This window comes from Schistocerca americana, chromosome 4 (genome assembly GCF_021461395.2).
Source record: "Schistocerca americana isolate TAMUIC-IGC-003095 chromosome 4, iqSchAmer2.1, whole genome shotgun sequence".
In the NCBI taxonomy this organism is placed as follows: Eukaryota; Metazoa; Arthropoda; class Insecta; order Orthoptera; family Acrididae; genus Schistocerca; species Schistocerca americana.
Genome location: NC_060122.1, coordinates 423,898,797 through 423,921,844, shown reverse-complemented (window position 1 = coordinate 423,921,844; position 23,048 = coordinate 423,898,797). Strand labels below are relative to the sequence as shown.

The following is a 23,048-nucleotide window of genomic DNA, read 5'->3' as shown; positions in this document are numbered from 1 at the left end:
GTGACCAGTATCCAAGCAATGTTCGGCAATAGCAGATCTATTTGGCTGCTGTAATCGTGTGTGCCGTTTATGCTCAGTACATCTGTCCTCCACGGTCCTGATAGTTTGACCAATATATGCCATGCCGCAGCTACAAGGGACACGATATACACCGGCCTTACGCAGTCCAAGATCATCCTTAACGGAACTCAAAAGTGCTCTAATTTTAGATGGAGGTCGGAAAACACATTTCACATCGTATTTCCGTAAAATACGACCGATCTTATTGGACGTGTTTCCTACGTAAGGCAAGAAGGAAGTAGACTTAGGTGTTGACTCAGAATTATCATCAATCACCTGATGTACAGTTGGTCGATAGCGCAACGCACGTTCAATCTGTCTATCACTGTAACCATTTTGACGAAATGTAACTTCAAGATGGGACAGCTCAGCTGGCAAAGTCACAGCGTCAGAAACGATATGTGCCCTGTGTACCAAGGTACGAAGTACCCCTTCACGCTGAGCCGGATGGTGACAACTATTAGCTTGTAAGTACAAGTCGGTGTGAGTACGTTTCCTGTAGACTGCATGTCCCAATGATCCATCATCCTTCCTCCTAACCAACACGTCGAGAAAGGGAAGGCAACCATCCTTTTCCACCTCCATCGTAAAACGAATGTTCGGGTGGATAGGAGTTCAGATGTTCTAGAAAGACATTCAAATTCTCCCTACCGTGAGGCCAAACAACGAAGGTATCGTCAACGTATCTATAGAAACAGGCGGGTTTTAAAGGCGCCGACTCCAATGCACGTTCCTCGAAGTCTTCCATAAACAAATTTGCGATCACAGGAGACAACGGACTACCCATCGCAACTCCATCTGTCTGCTCGTAATACTGGCCATTAAATAAAAAGTAAGTGAATGTCAACATATGCCTAAAGAGATTAGTTAAATCAGCACCAAACCTGGCTTCAATTAACCGCAATGAATCAGACAGAGGAACACGAGTGAAGAGAGAGACCACATCGAAACTCACTAAAATATCAGAGTCATTCAGCCTCAGTCCCTCCAAACGACGTAAAAAAATCAGCTGAGTTCCTGATATGATGTTCACACCGTCCTACTTGTGGACTCAACAGAGAAGCAAGATGCTTGGATACACAATATGTCGGGGCGCCGATGTTACTCACTATAGGACGGAAAGGAACCCCTTCCTTATGAACCTTTGGAAGGCCATATAACCTAGGGGGAACCGCACTATAGGTGTTAAGCCTCTTGATTGTGTCCTGTGACAAACCACTTTTCTTCAGGAGGCTGTTGGTCTTTCTCTCAACACTTTTCGTGGGGTCAGCATCGATTCTGCGATACGTTGAATCAGATAGTAAACGTTGCATCTTTTGTACATAATCATGTTTATTTAAAACAACGGTGGCATTGCCCTTGTCAGCAGGTAAAATAAGTTGTTTGAAAGTTGTATACGCCAGGAGAAACTCAGGTCTCACATCTCCTACCCGTAAAGGGATCTTGAAGTTTCCCCTGCGTATTGATTGGTCCATCATATTTCGGGCTTGCAGGCAGATCACGTTGACATCTTGATGGACCAATCAATATGTCGGGAAAACTTCAAGATACATATCAGGCACCTTTACGGGGAGGAGATGGTAGCAAACGTCCAGAGTTTGGATAAGTTACGCAACAAACGAGCAAGATTACTTAGCTCTCTGTGTTTTTTATTGAAGTGTCGGGACAATGGCTTTATCCTTAAGTTTGCCAAAGTGACACATTTCATCAAGACCGCCGTCGCCAGGAATATAACTCGGAAGGCTAGCCTGGCTCTAGTAAAGGAGATGATTTGCTTCACTCACCGTGAACTGGATCTGATTTCAAGACAACTGTATCACCTTCATTTGGAAATAGCATCCAGTCTTCCTTCTTTCACCTGGGAGTGGGTTGATGGAGTCACTTGGGCCAAAGCGGACTGGGCTCACAACAAGTCATCTTCTAGGCAGTCATCGAAGTTTGCACGTCTATCGACAGCATCGCCGCAAGAAGGCACTTTTCGACGCTCCGTGGTTAATTTCACAGATAGAGTTTTGGACAATGCGACGCTGTCTGTACTCGGAAAAGGACTTAACTTCGCTCCTACACCTAAGACTCCACCTTTTGCGGATTTCATAAGTGCTATTGAAGAAGCTGTTAGACCCCTTCCCAGCGATGCAGCTGAAGAAATCAGGCGTGAAACATGCCGTGCACTTAAGAAAGCGACTCCTCTGAAGAACAACATTTCTTCTAGCGAAAGGGCTGCACTTCGCAAACTACGTGAAGATCCCCACACTGTGGTTCTCCGAGCGGACAAGGGCAATGCGACGGTACTTTTGCCACGAAACATCTACAGCGAGAAGATTTATAGCCTCCTTGGTGAATCCACATATCGGAAGATCGACAAGGATCCGACGAGCAGAGTAGAAAGAAAAACGACAGTTTTGTTAAACTCTTCTACGCTTCCACCTGAAGTCATTAAAAGACTGAAACCGCATAGCTCTGTTCCACCGAGGCTTTATGGTCTTCCGAAAATTCATAAAGAGGGACTACCATTACGCCCTATTGTTAGTAATATCGGTGCGCCAACCTATGACTTAGCACAACATCTGTCTTCGTTACTGAGACCTTATGTGGGCAAGTGTCCACATCACATTCGTAATTCCGCCGATTTTGTTAGTAGACTGAAGTCGCTCCAACTCCACAATTCTGACTTATTAGTGAGTTTTGATGTCATCTCTTTTATTTACTAAGGTTCCACTGATGGATTCACTGGTACTCATTAGCAGAAGGTTCAAAGCCGACATAACAGCCTTATTTCATCATTACCTGTCCTCAACTTATTTCTTATTCAATAATGAATATTTTGATCAAGTTGACGGTGTTGCCATGGGCAGTCCTTTGTCCCCTCTGGTAGCAAAGCTTTTTATGGAGGACTTTGAGGAGAAGGCACTCGAGTCGGCTGAATTTAAACCGAAAGTCTTCTGGCGTTATGTGGGTGACACATTTGTAGTTTTGCCCCATGGAGAAGAAAAACTGGCAGGATTCTTAAAACATCTGAATTCCATTCACAAGAATATTCAGTTTACCGTGGAGGTCGAAAAAGATAGATGTCTGCCGCTTCTGGATGTCCTTGTCAATCGTAGAACCGATGGATCTTTGGGGCACTCCATCTACCGGAAGCCCACACACACAGATCTGTATTTGCAGGCGACAAGCTCCCACCACCCTGCACAAACCATGGGTTTGCCTGCGTACTCTGGTGCACCGGGCACATGTGGTATCTGATAAGGACAGCCTTCCTAAAGAATTAGAACATTTGCAATCCGTCTTCAGGGAGAATGGATATTCTACACGCCAAATCCGCACAGCTGTAACAAAGAAGAAATGTAAAGAGAAACAAGAAGAAGAAGACAAAGAGGTGGTCAGGTCCAGGGCGTTTCTTCCGTATGTGGGTAACCTCTCCTCTAAAATAGGAAGGATTTTAAAGAAGCATTGTGTTAAAAAGATCTTCCGACCACCTACGAAAATATCGGCTTTGCTTGGCTCTGTGAAGGACAATCTGGGTCTGAGGAAGGCGGGTATTTATAAGATCCCTTGTCAATGTGGCAAATCCTACATTGGCCAAACTACTCGCACAGTACGGGAAAGATGCGTGGAGCATGAGCGCCACACACGTCTACTACAGCCCAACAAATCAGCCATAGCAGAACACTGTATTTCGACGGGACACTCCATGGATTATTGTGTAACAAAAATTTTTGCGACAACTAGATCTTTTTGGGAATCCATTATCAAGGAGTCCGTGGAGATATGATTGGCAAAAGATCTTATTAATCGAGCTTTCAGATGGATAAAGCATGGGATCCTGTAATTTCTTTAATCGCTTCACAGAGACATGGGTCTGCATCTAGTGCGACGGTTGACAAAAATTGATTTTATACTTTCGACTACCGCGCATCAGCTGCGCGAAGGCACTTTACGACAGATAGCGCAAATGTAGGTACACCACTACGCATGCGCGGCCTGCTTCTGCTGCAGAGCCCGCCAAATTAGAAAGGGGGGCGGTATTAGCCTTCTCCACTGTGCAGGCGCCGCCGCGCCAATTTTCGGTATATATAGAACGACGCGCACCAGTAATCTTCAGTCTCGTACTCACCCGAAGATTGCTGCATGTTTGTTAGCCGAAATATCGTGCCAAGATGTCAACGTGATCCGGCTGCAAGCCCGAAATACGATGGACCAATCGATACGCCGGGAAAACTTCAAGATAAACAGCATCAGACTTTCGGAAAAATACCATTCACACAATTCTGAAGATAGCATGAGCCAGCAAGTGAGAGATTACCACACAATTAGCTTAACAGCGCCTGCATTCATGTTACTGACAAGAATAATATACAGAAGATTGGAAAGAAAAGTTGAGGATGTTAGATGATGATCAGTTTAGGTTTAGGAAAGGTAAATGCACCAGAGAGACAGTTCTGATACTGCAGTTGATGAGTGAAGCAAGACTGAAGAAACATCAAGATACTCACAGGATTTGTTGACCTAGGAAAAGTGTCTCATAATGTAAAATGGTGCAAGATGTTTGAAACACTGAGAAAAATAGGAATAAGCTATAGGGAAAGACAGGTAATATAAAAAATGTACAACAAGCAAGAGGGAACAATTAGAGTGGAAGACCAAGAAGGCAGTACACAAATTGAAAAGAATATGATACGGGGTAGTCTTGAATTTAAAAAAAAATGTAATACAGGGATGTAGTCTTTCACCCCTGCTGGTCAATCCATATGTCGAAAAAGCAATGGCAGAAATAAAACAAAGGTTCGAGAGTGGGATTAGAATTCAAGGTGAAAGGATATTAATGTTGAGATACACTTGTGACATTGCTATCCACAGTGAAAATGAAGAAGAATTATGGAATAAAAAGTCTAACAAGTACAGAATATGGATTGAGAGTAAATCAAGGAAAGACGAAAATAATGAGAAGCAACAGAAATGAGAACAGCGACAAACTTAACATCATAATTGGTGGTCATGAAGTAGATGAAGTTAGAGAATTTTGCTATGTGTGCAGCAAAATAACCCATGACAGATGGAGAATGGAGAACATAAAAAGTTTAATTTTGGGAAGAAATTTCTGAGAGTGTACCTTTGGAGCACAGCCTTGTATGGCAGTGGGACGTAGACTGTGGAAAAACACGAACAGGATAGAATGCAAGCATTTGAGATGTGGTGCTACAGAAGGATGTTGGAAATTAGTTGGACTAATAAGGCAAGAAATGAGTAAGTTCTCTGCAGAATTGGCGAGGAAAGAAATATATGGAAAACACTGACAGGAGGAAGGGACAGGATGATAGGATATCTTTTAAGATATCAGGGAATAGGGAATAACTTCCATGGTACTGGAGGGAGTTGTAGAGGGTAAAAACTGTAGAAGAAGACAGATATTGAGATAAAACCAGCAAATAATTGAGGATATAGGTTGCAAAGGCTACACTGAGATGAAAAGACTGCCACAGCAGAGAACTTCATGGTGGGCTGCATCAAACCAGCCAGAAGAGTGTTGACTCAAAAAAAGTACTGCTTCAAAAGCAGATTCAGATTACTGAACAGATACGAGGGATTGTACCATAAAATGGAAAGCCACTTGTTTATGGCTGTGTGGCACTACTGTGTTTGTAGTTATGTTTGGTCTGCAAATAATAAGTACGTGTCTCTTTGGGCTAATGTCTATATTGGGATCCTAGAAATTTAAGGAGGATTGTCCCAGCTCCATCGTGAACTGGATTTTCTTATGTTGGGAGTAAATTATGTTGCAATATATCTAATAATCAAGTGCTATCTGTCCACAAATACAGCACATCATCCACATATCTGAACCAGTATTTGATTTTGATATTCTGTGGTTATTTCAGTGAGAAAACTTGTTCAAATTTGTCCATGAAAATTTCAGATGGTGTGGGACTATGCGAAAAGATCACTGCTAGGCCCTCAGACTGATTCTAAAACAAGTTCTGAAACAGGAAATCTGTTTTACACATATTTGAGTAGCTCAGATACCAAGCTTGGGGTCTACATTTTTTACAAATTTTACACAGACTTTAAAAAAATTAGACCCAAATTTGGTGTATTCTAGTTCTGCTGCTAGTGAGAGAGCGAGATTATATCATTGAAATGGAAACTATTTTGAATTTAAGTTTGGTATTGTTAATAAGTAATAAGGAGCACAAATTCCATAGGTCTTGTACTGATATTAAAGATATGCAAATGCCATTCAATTCTGAACTAGTATTGTTTAACATCACAAGCTTTTTTAAAAACATTCCTACTGATGAGTCTACAAATATATTAGAGGATCTTTTGCATAAATCCAAAGCAAATCCAGCAGTATTACATGACATAGACATTGCTACTCAAATGTGTGCAAATAAGATTTTCAGTTGCAGAACAAATATTATAATCAGTCTGATAGGCTAACTACATGGATTCACTTTTAGTCCATACTATCTGAAATTTTACAGTTGTGATTGATAAAATACTATGAAAAATGTGTAAAATTGCACCACTTCTCTGCTTGGCCAACAGAAACCAGTTAGTAGTAACAAAACTGGTGCATCATCCCACTGCAGGCAAAATTTCAAATAACCTCACAAAAAAGTTAATGTCTTGCAACTAAATATCTGCATTTTATTACGACAGCAGCATTCAAAAGTAAAGACAAACTGCAGCCCTCGACACAATGGTGTGTGTGTAAAACCATATGCAATCACTTTATAAAAGTATGTGTTTGTCAGTAAGGAAGAGCTATGTCAATTAGGTTAACACAAAAGAAGCTGGAGATTAACAAAGAAAGATTAAATCTTTGATGATCATCTTTTAACAGATACCCACTCATATATGTATAATGTGACTGTTAAGAAAAGCAGAAAGATTATCCTATTGAGAGTCAACAAACACATGACAGCTAAGTATTAAACGATCATACTCAATTACTTTGTTCCCCTCTGTTAAATTGAGTTTTAGTCGGAAATGCCATATTAAAATTGCAAACTCAACTCCATTTTTCACCAGTTGTTAAATGTATCTCCATACATAAAACTTTTGTTTTTTCTGTAACAATAACAAAAATTTTCTGGTGAAGCAACACGGAAAAAAAGGAAAAGGCACTTCTCATTTATAGTGGATAGATTTGTGCAAGGGGGGTGGGGGGTGGAGGGTGGGGGGTGGGGGGAAGCATTCACACTAGCTTTTAAACACTTGTTCTTTTTCCATCAATAGTACAATAGTACGCACATTCGCAAACATACCCACAACGACACCCAAACACAAACTCCGATGGCCATGGCAAAGTTTAGTTAATGTAATTATTTCTGCACAATGTAAAAAAATAGCATACTTCCTTAAGCAAACAATCTATGTCATATTTTGTATCTTTTGTATAAATAATATCTGTACAAGTCACATGTAACCTTATCTGTGTTTTTGATACACAGATGTCACTTGGAAATAGCCTATGAAGCCAAAAACTAGTTCATGAACAAATAAATATAATTTCACAGAACATCACTAAGTATAACTACAATATTCGGTTTTTCAATTTAGGGCAGTTGAAGTCATGATTGGATGCACAACAAAAGAAATAAAGAAAAGGATACAGGTGGACTTTCGGTAACTAACTAGTTTTGAAGACTAAGTGTGCAGTCAGTCAGTGTGTATTACTAGTTTTGACTTAAAGCAATGATATACAGATTTTATATGGAAAATGAAATAGAATTGGGCAGAATACATAGCTACGTGAATGGATGGTGGACAGAACAAGGATGGTCTTTGCTGGTTTCCAATACATAAGAAATAACCAATATGATGACCTAATGGAAGACAGATACGAGGGCTGTTCAAAAAGTAAGGTAACTCTTCAAACTGTGCGGGCAACGTACATTCGATTATCGAACTTTTTTTTTTTTTTGTTATGTTGACACACATGCCCTGAACATATGTCAACAGTTTCAAGTGTACAGCATACTTCGTTTGTTTTTGACAGATAGAACGGTTAGATGTGTTCTAGTGTGCTCGTCAATTTTCGATGATTATAAGAAAATGGGACAAAGAATTTGCATCAAACTTTGTGCGAAAAATGGGAATCAAGTACTCTAAAACACTTGAAACGTTGACAGTGGCAAAAAGTGAGTCTGCTCTAAGTAAAAGAAAAGTTTACAAGTGGTACAAAATATTTCAAGATGGCTGAGGAGATGCCAATGACAAATCTCGTTCTGGACGCCCCAGCACATGAAAATTGCTTTGGAAAATCGTTAAATTACTGCAAGAGAAGTTGCTGAGGATGTTAGCATATCAGTTGGCTCATGACATGCAATTTTTTCAGATATTTTGGGCATGAGATGTGTGTCAACGAAGTTTATTCCAAAACTTCTCAATTTAGCTCAGAAGAAGTGGCATATGAGGATCACTCAGGAGCCCTTGAATGATGTCAATGATGATCCTGCTTTGCTCAAAAGGGTCATAACTGATGATGAAACATGTGTTTATGGTTATGACGCCGAAACCAAAGCCCAATCATCCCAATGGAAGTATCACGGAGAGCTAAGACTGAAAAAATTATGTCAAGTTCGATCAAAAGTCGCAGTTTTGCTCACTGTTCTTTTCAATTACTGTGGCGTAGTGCATCATGAATTTTTGCCTCAAGGTCATATGGTCAATAAGGAGTATCACCTTGACATTATGCGCCATTTGCAAGAAGCAATACGCAAAAAATGTCCGGAATTGTGGAAAAACAATTCATGGCTTTTGCATCACGACAATACACCTGCTCATTCATCATTGCTTGTTGGAGATTTTTTGGCCAAAACCAACATGACAATCATGCCTCAGCCACCATATTTGCCGGATTTGGCCCCCTGTGACTTTTTCGTGTTCCCAAAACTGAAGAGACTATGAAATGACAACGATTTTCATTGACTGAGGAAATAAAAACTACATCATTGAAAGTACTCAATGTTGTAACAAAAAGTGCTTATGAGAAGTGCTTCAAGAATTGGAAGAAGCATTTGCACAAGTGTATTGTATCTGAGGGGATTACTTTGAAGGGGACACCATGAATACTGATGAATAAATAAATATTTTTTCATACAAATTTAAAGTCACCTTACTTTTTGAACACACCTCGTACATGATTTTAAAAAAAACATTCACAAATGTGTTTTTGTATTACAAAAGAATAAATACAAATTCCACACAGCACAGCAGCTTTCGAAGCACTGAACTTGAGACTGAACTGCACAGGGAGCTTTTGTCAGCCCATCATAGCTCATGTTAAGTGATCTCATTACCCAATGAAAGCAGATGTTCAAAGCATAAGACAAGTGATGTAATCAGTTAATACCAACATCTCTGCTAAATAGTGTGAACACACAAATATGAAAAGTTAATGGTTTAAATTAATATACATACAGTACAGCCACAAGAAAAGGTTACCTTTTAGGAATAATATTGGCCATCAAAATTTTTTTTGCTCTTTTTCTTTTCCAAGGATGTGGTTATGAAGGATCCTAAGAACACAGCTTAAGCTGTTCAAGAGCTCACCCAACCTTTTTTTTTTTTTTTAGGTTAATTATACTTTCTGCCTTCTTTATTGTATAATTTGTAATCTCTGAAACAACTAAAATAAATATGAAGAACTAATCTTGCAGCATGGTCTTTTTTAATGTATTTTACCCTGCAAGATATATCAAACACGAATGTGGAAAGTGTCTGGGATGTACCCATGAATGGAAGTAAAACATGGATGATGAACAGTTCAGACAAGAAAAGAGCAGAAGATTTAGAAATGTGGTGCTACAGAAGAATGCTGAAGATTAGATGGGCAGATCATGTAACTAATGAGGAGGTACCGAACAGAATTGGGAAAACAAGAAATTCGTGGCACAGATTGACTAAAAGAAGAGATCAATTGATACGACACATTCAGAGACATCAAAAGATCACCAATTTAGTACTGGAGGGAAGCGTGAGAGGTAAAAATCATAGAGGAAAAACAAGAGATGAATACAGTAAGCAGATTCAGAAGGACGTAGGTTGCAGTAGCTATATGGAGATGAAGAGGGCTTGCACAGGCTAGAGTAGTATGGGGAGCTGCATCAAACCAGTCTTCTAGTAACATGAGAAATATGGGGATGCTGGCAAATTCTGTTTGGGGTAGGGATGAGAGGAGACTACTTGATCGGTTGGTTGGTTAATTTGGAGGAGAGGACCAAACAGTGAGGTTGTCGGTCCCATCAAATTATGGAAGGTTGGGGAAAGAAGTTGGCCATGCCCTTTCAAAGGAACCATCCCGGCATTTGCCTGAAGCGATTTAGGTAAACATGGAAAACCTAAATCAGAATGACCGGACACGGGTTTGAACCACTGTCCTCCCGAATGTGAGTTCAGTGTGCTAACCACTGCACCACCTGGCTCGGTAGAGGAGACTGCATGAGGGCTTTTACACAAAAATAAACTAATAAATCATAATTACCTTATTACATTGGAGACCAAAATATTCAAAAAATATCTCTTCACAACCTTAGAAATTTTGTCAGTGCAGTCTGTGTTCCCCTTGTATAGCTGAAGTACACTTGGATAGGAGTCATATAAATTATCAATATAGTCCTTAGAAATGTAACATGTATTTTAAGTAGAAACCATTTTCAATGGCATTTATCTTTTTTTTTGGAATCAAATGACATTTTCCACCACAAAGGGAAGATTTCCAAATATTGGGAAAAAAAAATTACTAGAAAGGAACATAAATGCTTGTGCTGACATGTAAGGCCTTCTGAGGAAGAATTTGCTCACCTTGATCTTGACCTTCAGCTGATTACGTGAATCAGAGAGCGCAGATGGTCTGGAAGTATCACTGCCACCACCCACAGTTGTATCTCCAGTGCTCCCTGATTCAGTAGTGGCAACTGTACCAGCAGAAGGCCTTGGTGTTGGAGCAGGCGTACGGCTTGCAGACAGTGCTGAATGAAATGATGCGTTCTCAACTTCTTCATCAAAATCGGCTGCCACATGAGGTACAGCTGTAGATGGTTCTGACGCAAAGGCACCCAAGAGATTGTCACGGAAAGTTGACCGATCTTCGTATGAAGAGCTGTAGGTACGCATATCTACAGGTCCAGGCAACAAAGGAGCAACCACATTGCGGTCTGGTGGTGGGGGCGGAGGTGCTGCAGGTGTAGGTGTAAGTGCAGGTGTAGTCCGTTCATGGTGTGATACTCCACTACCTGTAGTACACGAACTAGGAGCATGGTCTGACGAGCGGCGCCTCTCACGCATGTCACGGAGGTTTTCCACACCCTCTGTCGGGCCACTCTCATCGTCAAACTCTAGATCAAACACAGTGCCGGCCAGTTTATGGTGGATTGTGTTGCAGCTGGCAGCAATGCTCGAGTCCTGCAACAACACCAGAAAACACAATAAGACAAATGAAATGAAAAATAAAGAACTTACTGGATTTTATATTTATGAGACTAATTCATGAAACAATAACAAGAAAATGAATAAAAAATTCGTGTCACATACTTCTGGCTAGAAAACCATGTGTTTTTTTGTTTTTTTTTTAAACCATAGTTGGAAATAAGAGAGATGAGAGATGGAAGGAATTCACATTAATAGATCTGTCTTTCCTGCTGTACAAAATTACAACTTATTTCTATGAGAAAGAAGGCCTACACGGTTTTAATGTATTGCAGATGTTATTTGAAAGTTTCTCATATGTGACAATTCTTCTCTGTGTAACAGCATGTTTAACATAATTCATGGATGAAATAAAAACAGAGAACAAATGTAAAATGCATGTAAAAGTTACAAGTTTGTCCAAATAACTGCTTAGTGCCGTAAAAAAGATAGAGAGAAAAAAATCTTTAGAATAATCCTAGACCAAAGTTTTATACAACAAAATTAATTCAGCTGAACTGATCAAGGTGCTCAAACAACACTGAATGTTCACCAGGTTGGTACGCTAATATGTAACAAAATCATCACAAAGTTGGTTTCTTTATTTGAAGGATCTTTAAGAAGTAGAGCTCTTAATTACATCTCAGAGAGGATTTAAGAAACCTACGAAGAGTAGATGCCAATTTCCAATTCCAGATGACTGCACTGTGTACATCTACATAGATGCTCCACAAGCCACCGTACAGTGCATGGCAGAGGGTATGCTGTACCACTGCTAGTCATTTTCTTTCCTGTTCCACATGCAAATAAAGCAAGGGAAAAACGACTGTCTATATGCTCCCGTGTGAGCCCTAATTCCTTGTATCTTATCTTTGTAGTCCTTACGCGCAATGTATTTTGGCAGCAGAAGAATCATTCGGTAATCAGCTTCAATTGCCGGTTCTCTAAATTTTCTCAATAGTGTTTCTTGAAAAGAATGTCGCCTTCCATCCAGGGATTCCCATTTGAGTTCCTGAAGCATCTCTTGAACAATTACGTGTTGTTTGAACCTACTGGTAACAAATCTAGCAGCATGCCTCTGAATTGCTTGGATGTCTTCCTTCAATCTGACCAGTACGGATCCCAAACACTTGTGCTGTACTCGAGAACAGGTCACACAAGCACCCTATATGCAGTCTCCTTTACAGGAGAACCACTCTTTCCTAAAATTCTCCCAATATAACCAAAGTCGACCATTCATTTTCCCTATCACGGTTCTCACATGCTCGTTCCATTTCATATTACTTTGCAACATTACGGCCAGATATTTAAATGATGTGATTGTGTCAAGCAGGTCACAAGTAATACTGTAAATGAACATTACAGTTTGATCTCCCTACTCATCTGCATCAACTTACATTTTTCCACATTTAGGGCTATCTGCCATTCATCACACCAACAGGAAATTTTGTTTAAGTCATAATCTTTCTAGAGTCACTCAACTTCAACATCTTACCATACACCACAGCATTGTAAGCAAACAACCTCAGATTGCTGCCCACCCCATCTGCCACATCATTTATGTCCACAGAGAACAACAGTGATCGTATAACACTTTCCTGGCACACTTCTGTTGATCTTGATAAACAGCTTTATTTGGAGCAAAATATGGCTAGGCTGGTCACCAATCCACACCGAAGACAGTGCAATGAGTCAGTGACTGAAACCCAATGAGTCGCATAAAAAACTGATTGACTGCTAAATGATAATAAGAACTGAGAACTCCACTGTCATGTTACCAACATGTGAAGAGGCAGTGATGACCAGTGAATCTTAGCTATACTACAGGTCTGGATTGACTGCTGTGAGCATAAATCTGTCATTATTTAGCACTGTTAACATGTTTTATTCAATTCTTCTTGCCAAGGCAGGCTAGTGTACCTTGGGCAGGACTGTTGCATTCCCGACTGCCATGTCACGCAAAAGTATGACAAAAACTGATGAACAGTTCTACAGTACGAAACTTTGGGTATGAGACCAGAAATGATGGTAATTCATCAGTAGAATTTGACAAGAACAACTTTACCTAAACAAGACACAAACAGAAAAACAAACTTGACAAGTATCAAATGAAACTAAACATAAATTTGTTCACCTAGCAGCGGCAGGGGAACACACACACAAAAGGATTTAACTTTTACAAGCTTTCTGAGCCAGTGGCTCCTCCTCCAGACAGAAGAGTTGAAGGGGTACATTTAAGAAATGTACCCCTTTCCCTAAACCTGTCCAGTCCTTTTCCTTCACTCGTCTTCCTTCACCTTCAACTCTACTGCTGGGAGGAGGAGCCACTGGCTCTGAAAGATTATGAAAGTTAAAGCCTTTTGTGCGTGTATTCTCCTGGTGCCACTTGATGAGTAGATTTTTTTATCTATCCGATTATATTATCAATACCTGGTTATTTTCATTGTTATTTAAACATAAATTTGACTATATCTAATCAAATATAAAAGAAATTGAACACAATTTGGCAAACCCTCACCCGCTTTAGAGTTTCAAGTGATCACAGACTAGTAAGTTACAGATAAAAAAAACATAAAACCAGAAATGTATCTAGCAGAAAATCTGAAACACACTTTAATCAATGGTACTACTACTCAGGAAATGCACAATATAGGGACTTAAAAAGAAGAAACAGCATTTTATGCTGTATGTACAACGAAGGATAAAGGAAAGAAAATCTCAAACAGAACAAAGCAGCTATTAAAAGAGGAGGTCAGGACCTTTAAGCAAATTATACAGAACGTGATAAGTACGCTAAATTAAACATTACTATTGAGAAATGCCTTCAAGCTGATGTGAGGATGTACAATGAACATCCGTTAATAGAAATGATTGAAAACAGTAAGAGCATTAAGAAAATAAAACAGAAACTTGTTTGGGGGAAGGTATCTAAGTTATTAAGTTAGGTGGTAAATTGTGAAAGAATACAAATATTTATTTAAATATTTGTACAGTTCAACAGATAACTTACAAGCACAGATAATTATAAAGAAAAATTATGACACTTTGAAATAAATTTCAGATAATGTATCAAGAGCCGGTTGAGATTTGAAGAAATGAAAGGCAGACAATTTTCTAAAACTGGAACAATACTAAAATTATTCTACTTCGCAATAAATGAAATCCTCTCCATAATGCACCACATATTCATAAATATTATTTCCATATAACCACAAAAAACTCCATTGTACCACTGTACTTTAATCAAGCAAACGAACATCGATATTGTACAGCGGACTATATGCAAGTCGTGAACAAAATCACAGACTGGAGCAATGAGGATGAATAAACATTCCATTTAAGATTATGATTTTGTGGAAGTCTTTGATTCAGTTAAAGCAAAACATGCACTAACAGCCCTAGAAAAACAAGGCAATATTTCAATTTGTGTTGGTACATTGTAGAATATACTGTAGGTTTCACTGGACTTCATCAGCATAATGGAAAATTCAGAATTGAAAGAGGACTCAGGCAACAAGGAATTTCCATGTGTTAACCACTCTCAGCTACCCTTAAGGAAGCTTTCAGATCCTTAAACTGGGAAAATGAAGAATGAATGCGTGTTAGTAGGGCATATGTAAAACACTTGTTTTGGATGACGACAATGTACTGTGGTACCTGGTAAACTGAACTATGGTTAACCAGTTACATAGATATTCAGTCCATGACATATTAGATTAAGGTAGAGATACAGAAGCAGTAGCAACTACTGGTTGTGAAAGATTTATTGGAGAACCAAGTAGGATGGTGTAAAGCATTTTCCTGTTGTACAAACTCTGTTTGCATCACATATTCCAATGAATCATTTAGTAGTGATAGATCCATCAACACATGTAAGGAAGGGTCAAAATGTATCTAACAGCACACAAAACATAACAAAAAACACTGCACGTGTATGACACTGTCAAATGCTTGCTACTGGATGCCATTTAGAACAAAATTTAGAATGTGAAACAATAATGGAAATTCTTGGATGGAGCAATACGTAATATAAGAAGAAGACTGTCACTCACCTATAGATGATCAATGACTGGGGAACAGAAACATGTGACAGAAAAACGCATTCACACTAATATGTTTTCTGTCATGTTTCTGTGCTCCACACGTCAATCTGCCATACGTGAGTGGCTGCCTTTCCCTTATTTGAAGAATACGTATGTGACCATCTGATAAAATATGTCTTGTCAAAGATGCTATTTTGCTAGTCGGCACTCAGCTGTTTGATATGTGGCTGCAATGCAGTCAGAAGACACAGACTTTTTACAGGTACTTTATAATGAAGTAAAAAAAACTGACAATGACAGTTGGATAAGGAAAACTGACATTCCCAATGCTACTGTGAGGAAAAAGTCGAAAATTAGGCAATTTAAGTAATGGCTCTAATCCTTGAAAGAAGTTTTTATTACACAACTGTAATTGTTCATTAAGAATAAAACAATCTTGAAGCAAGAGGTGTTTGAAAATTAGCAATTCTTGAAGGATATCGAGCCTGAGACTTTTTTCTCGGAGTGTAGGGTACTGACATTTTGCACTTCTTTGGGTTTATGGCCCGTGATTAACAAGTGGTCAACAAAGGATGAATTATGAATATTAGTATCCTTTTTTTCCTACATGATGTTCTCTCAATCTTACAGATATACCTCACCCAGTTTGTCCTATGTAATAGGTCGGACAAGAATCACAGATAATTTTATAAACTCCTGACTTCTGCAAATGAGACTGTGTTGAATCCAAATTGTGAATAAGATTATTTTTTAGAGAATTATGGGTGGATAAAGCTATTTGCAATGGCAATGCCGGCTTATAGGCCATTTAGTCGGATGCCTCTCGTGCATGTGCCAGTATTAGCTGCAGTTTGTCTGTCTTTTTTTATTATGATTTTTATTCTTGACTCATGGTACACAAACATGTCATTTCTAAGAGAGTACTGTTGCTGACATTTTAAAGTTTTTATGTAAGTACAGTTTTCTGCTTTTGGTTGTGAATTTTCACATATGTGTCTGTTTTATGTATATATATTTCTAAGTAACTTTTACCATTGTGATGAAGATAGTCTTGGAACTATCAAAACCTGGTTAATGTATTTAAAAAAAAAAAATGTGAAACCAGTTGGCTGACTATTACATTTTATATATTTGCATACACAGCTGCTGAGCTCACTGCCACAAAATGTTTAAAATACCAACATGGGGAGACACAGCAGTGTAAGCAACTGGTTATCAACACACTGTGAGGGAACACAATCCCCTTCCTCTCTCAAGAGGAAATTCATCTACAAGGGCACATGGGAGTAAAGAAGCAATACATTTCACAATAAAATTGTGTTCCAGGAAACATGAATATATGGATGGTTTGTGTGTGTGTGTGTGTGTGTGTGTGTGTGTGAGAGAGAGAGAGAGAGAGAGAGAGAGAGAGAGAGAGAGAGAGAGAGGGGGGGGGGGGGGGAGCAGCCCACAAATTGGTTGTACCGGTTTGAAATGAGCGTTAAGATACAAATGTGTTGATAGGGAACATTTGTTGTGAACGAGCCTTAATTTGTTATTGTTTGGTTAGTATGACATCTGTCAAAGATGTTTGGTATACATCAAGTCATGGAACAAACATCATCATATGTTTTCATCATGTTAACAATGTCGAATTATGCACCAGAAAGTGATGATTTGCGGAAAGCATTAATTTTTTGTTTTCATTTGGAAGGGGGTGGGGGGGGGGGGGAGGTGCTGCAGAGTTGCATCGAATGCTTGTCGAGGCATATGGTGATCATGCTCTATCAGAAGCAACAGGCAAAACATGGTTTCAATGGTTCGGAAATAATGATTCTGATGTAGGAAATGAAGAACATGGAAGACCACCAAAAAAATTCGTAGACGCCGAATTCCTAGCAGTATTGGATGGAGATGATACTTTGAGTCAGAAGCAAATGGCAGCAATGCTAAATGTTGCACAACAAACAATTTCTGACCGTTTGAAAGCTATGGGGAAGATACAAAAGTGTGGAAAATGGGTGCCACATGAATTGAATGAAAGACAGATGGAAAAACGAAAAACATTTGTCAAATTTTGCTTCAAAGACATGAAAGAAAATCAATTTTGCATCGAATTGTTACTGGTGATGAAAAATGGATTTATTTTAAGAATCCTAAATGGGAAAAATAGTGGGTTAATCCAGGACAACCACCAACATCGACTGCAAAACCAGATCGATACGACAAGAAGACAATGCTCTGTGTTTGGTGGGATCAGAAAGGTTTGGTGTATCATGAGCTTCTAAAACCCGGTGAAACTGTGAATACTAATCGCTACAGACAACAAACAGTCAATTTGAATTATGCATTGATCAAAAAAAGACCAGAATGGGCCAGAAGACATGGTAAAGTAATTTTTTCACACAACAATGCACCTGCACACAAAGCAAAACTGGTTCAGGATACAATCAAAACACTTGGCTGGGAGCTGCTACCCCACCCGCTGTACTCACCAGACTTGGCCCCTTCCGACTACCATTTGTTTTCATCAATGGGACACGGATTGGCTGAGGAACACTTCGATTCCTACGAAGAAGTCGAAAATTGGGTGTCTGATTGATTTGCTTCAAAAGACGAGCATTTCTATTGGCGTGGTGTCCACAAATTGCCAGAAAGGTGGTCAAAATGTATAGAAAGCAATGGTCAGTAGTTTGAATAAAATGGTTTTACTTTTCAATTCAAAATTAGTGTTTTATTTTCATAAAAAAGCACTCACTTCATACCGGTACACCTGGTAATTGAATCTTTGTGTAAACCCCCAAACCGATTTTCTTTTTACAAAATATAGCAAATGTCCCGCAGGAAAAATGTGCTGTGAAAATGAGATTAAGAGGTATGTTATAACTGCAACAAATACAGAACAGATGAGGAATTATATTTTCCACAGACACAACAGATAGAAGAATTAATGTCAGTATTTACCATTCAGAACTTCCACTGATATTGAGCAATCATAACAAACTGTAAAACAACTGAATTACAATAGGAGTAAAGAAGCGTTTCCTTCTTTTTCTGTGAAACATAAACATGTTGAAACGTGTCTTGGCGTTAGAAAGAACAGTTATTTTCATAACAGGAAGTCAAGAATTCCCATATTTTAGGCTGCAAACATGGCTGACTGTTAGAGCTTCAAAATCACACCATGATTAGTAAAAATAATATCAGGAAAAAACCTAATAGTGTCAATGTTCTGTTGTACCCCAGAAAGATATATGTGTGATACCATGTGTCCTGTGCTGTGACTGGCTGATAGGAGCAAGAAGCATACTGCATAGGCAGCATGCTAAATTATGAGTGTTCAGAAGTCTTTTCTGAAAGCATGTGTCTGGAGCACAGCCATGTATGGCAGTGAAACATGGACAATAAGCAGTTCAAACAAGAAGAGAATAGAAAGTCTTGAAATGTGGTGCTACAGAAGTATGCTGGAGATTAAGTTAGCAGGATGTGTAACAAATTTTTTTTGGGGGGGGGGGGGGGGGGGTGCTGAACTGAATTGGGGGGAAAAAAGTGGCACAACTTGAGTAAAAGAAGGGATCAGTTGATAGAATACATTCTGAGACATCAAGGAATGATCAATTTAGTACTGAAGGAAAGTGTGGCATGTAAAAATTGTACCGGTTGATAATGATAAGAACACAGTAAGCAAGTTCAAACATCTGTAGATTGCAGTAGTTATTCAAAGATGAAGAGGCTTGCACTGAATAAAGTAGCATGGTGAGCTACACCAAACAACAAACAGTAAGCAGGATCAGACATATGTAGTTTGCAGTAGTTATTCAGAAATAAAGAGGCTTGCATTGGATAGAAGAGCATGGAGAGCTGCATTAAACCAGTCTTTGAACTCAAGGCAACAACAGCTTGAAAATATGTGGTTAAAACAGTAGAATGCATTAAAGATCTCTGCAAGTCTTTTATATGAGTATTTTGCAGAGGTTTTGGGCAATGTGATGTCAGCACATAAAACTATTACTTCTATTTCAAGTTGAATGGGTTTGAAGATATTAAGAGAAGTTGGTGTTAGGAGAAAGCATCCAGATGGCATGCACTGTGAAGCAGTCATTGCACTTGTGTGTGGTGTGTCCAGTAGAATGTTCTGCAACTGTGTGGATGTTCATTCAGGTTGACAGATGTCTCTGGAATAGGTGTATCATAATGGACTAGGATACTTTTTAGACTGGGTGAGCAGCATGAAGTACTTTGGGGCGGGGATAACAATATTGTAAAAAAGAAAGTTGCTACTTACCATAAATATAGTGGAGATGCTGTATCACAGATAGGCACAACACAGAGACTGTCACAAATATAGCTTTCGGCCAGTAAGGCCTTCATCAAAATTAGACAACAAACTCACACATGCATGACTGTAGTCTTGGGAATCTGAGGCCTCATATGCCTGAGACTACAGTCATGTGTGTGGATTTTCCATTGTTTGGGAGGGGTAAGAATGATTGTAGGCATAATATTCATAATTTGTGGGCCTGATGATAAGTAGTTGCCTGATGGAGGATATATTTCAGTAGTTCTAGTTCAGGATGATACTGTGTGATGAGAGGGGGGGGGGGGGGGGGTGTTTCTGAGGATACATGGAGAATTAGAGGGATGCAAATATATAGAACATTTCTTGTGTCTTCACCCAGCTGTCCACTTTAGTGAATAGCCATTAAAAATTGTGGCCAAGGGCAGAGTGAAGCACAACATGCTAATTTCCATGGTTGTTTCGCAACTAATGCCATCTGGATTCTGCCCCTCCTTCCCACCATACATCAATCTTCTCTGAGTTACAAAGATTGTACTTATTCTTACAACACTTCCTTTGAACCCATAATCTCCTGCCCTCACTTCTCCTAATGATTGACCCCCATCCACCTACACGACCCTAACTTCACTCAGCCTGCACTCAACTCCTCCTCTCTGCAGGTTCCCTGTTCCTGCGTTCTATCCCTTCTCTCATTTCCCTTCTCTGCATCACTATGTGCTGTGCATCATTCTCCCTGACTGCAGACAGAGAGAGCTCAATGGTGCAACATTCCTATTGTGTACATCTGAGACGTCTTCATTTTGCTGTCAACCGCCATTCCCTAATCCTTCCTCCCACTCCCCATATTTCTTCCCACTACTCCATCACACACAACCCCTGAGTCCAGTTGAGCTACAGTGGCAACACAGTGTAGTCAGCTTGTTTAGTGATTTGTTACCTTTAGTCCTACGATTATTTACATAGCAAAGAGAGTGTTACGTATACCTAAAAATGGCAGATTTCAGCATTGTAAACATTCTGAAAGAATGCAAAGTCCTCCACAATTTAGTGGAAAAGCAAATTTCCATGTCAGCAGGAAATGTGGACGCTATAATTTTTCAGACTTTTGTGACAATCTGTTGACTTTGAGAGGTGTCAGGTATCCCACCAGATATCAGCATCATTTTTTGCAAGACTCAAGTAGAACCTGATGAAGATAACAAGTCACATTGTCAAAACATAATGCATGATACCTGATGAAGATAACGAGTCATGTTGTTGAAATATCATGCATGAATGATGCTAATATCCAGCAGAATACACAACACCTTGAGATGTCTACGTCTCCACTGTCAAATGCCTGCTGTTGTGCCGAAAGCAGTTTGTCTTCCACATTCAAATGCAGACTCCTGGTGGCACTTCAGTGAAGTGTTAATGGATAGGTGACATTATGCCGCAAAGAAGAACTTTGAATTTATGACAATACATTCTTTTGAAAAACATTCAAGTGTATGGTCACAGAATTATTTTTCTTTAATTAACTAGACTTAATGTAAATATTGCTTTAAAAAGTCAGAGAATAATACTGAAGTTGGCAATAAATAGTACAAAGTTGGCAAAAGTAGCTCTGAAACAGCCAGAAAAATCACAATGAAACGGAATACAAAATAAAACAAATTATTCCTCTCCCTATGTAAAAGTTATATAATACTCCTTCCCCAAATTTTTCTGTTGCAATAGAATGTATATCCTTTTACACAATTAAATTATCACGCTTAAAACGAAGGTACGATATATTTGCCTTTCTTTAACTACATGTAGCTGACTGGTTTCTGCATACAGTGGTGCACCTCCTTCCATTAAAGCAGTTTCTGAAATGTAACCTTTTCTAGAGGAGGAGGAGGAGATTAGTTTTTAACGCCCCATCAACAACGAGATCATTACAGATGGAGCACAAGCTTGGATTAGGAAAGGATGGGGAAGGAAACTGGCCGTGCCCTTTCACAGGAACCATCCGGGCATTTGTCTGAAGCGATTTAGGTAAATCACGGAAAACCTAAATCGGGATGGCCGGATGTGGGTTTGATCAGTGTCCTCCCAAATGTGAGTCCAGTGTGCTAACTACTGCGCCACCTCGCTCGGTCCCCTTTTCCAGAGATCACAGATTTGAACTAACTATATCATATATTGGTACTAATTTTTATATTATTTTGTCTTCTCTCACAAAAGTATTCTTACAAAGGACAGCAGCACCAACTTTGCAGAAGAGCAAGCAAGCTCTTACATACACAACACACAGTGTTGACAGAACTTTTTCTGGGAGTGTAATACTTTATACATTTTGTCCCATGTGAAAGTACTTTTTTTTCCATGTTAAGGGACAATCTACTTTCCCTGAGAGCTGTAAAACTTATCAATCCTTTGGTGATGGTTTTATACATTGGCGTAGTACTTTTTGGCACTTTAGGAAACGAAAAAAAGAATGTGTTTTAGAAATATCTTTGATTGAATATTTATGACAAGCACAATTATATATTTCACTGCTGTGCACAAATATTTAGTAGGTTACCTAGCTGAATATATGTTCCATCAAGCACTTACATTTTTCCATATTAAAGTCAATTCCATGAGAAATTGCTCAAGAACTCACTTCGCACTTTTCTTTTTAAAGGATAATTATACTTTTTGCCATCATTATTGCATGATTTGTAATCTATGGAAGAACTAAAACAAATATAAAAAATATAGCCTTGAAACCTGGCTTCTTTTAGCATGTGTTACGCTTTAAGTTATATCAAACACAAATGTGCCAGTAAAATTTTAAGTAATGGCATACATGGCTGGGCTTTTAGGTCTGAAACTTTTTTAAGTGATTGGTCCCCAATATTAAGTTTTGAATCAGAGTCTAATGCTGCATGATTTAAGAAATTCATCGCACAATCTCACATGTAACATAATTCATCTTGTGTAAAAGGAAATTTACTTCAAAAGTAATGCTTCCCAAACCATCATTCACAATATTTTCCAGCGACCTGTTAGAAATGTAAACAGCTGTGACATCATGTTCATCAAAGCGAGGCTCATGAGAAAGCTGCACTGACAGCAGTTTGCTGTTATGAATGATTGCATAGTCTTTGACATATTTTGTTGCAGACAGACACTTGTGTGTGCACTGTGTTTTGTTGTTGTAAACGGTGCATTTTGTTTGCAACTGAAGTTTTATTTTGGCATTATTCTCTAATTTACGTTTTATTGCTGCCGTATTATTCTGA

At 39.0% G+C, this 23,048-nt stretch overlaps 1 protein-coding gene across 1 annotated transcript in view; it reads right to left on the bottom strand.

Moving 5' to 3' along the window:
• Nucleotides 1-23,048, bottom strand: part of LOC124613098 (PHD finger protein rhinoceros) — a 246,420-nt gene that overhangs the window by 32,329 nt on the left and 191,043 nt on the right. The window contains exon 18 of the mRNA XM_047141692.1: nucleotides 10,873-11,472. Within this exon, the coding sequence (XP_046997648.1) occupies nucleotides 10,873-11,472 (600 nt within the window). The remainder of the gene's footprint in view (nucleotides 1-10,872; nucleotides 11,473-23,048) is intronic.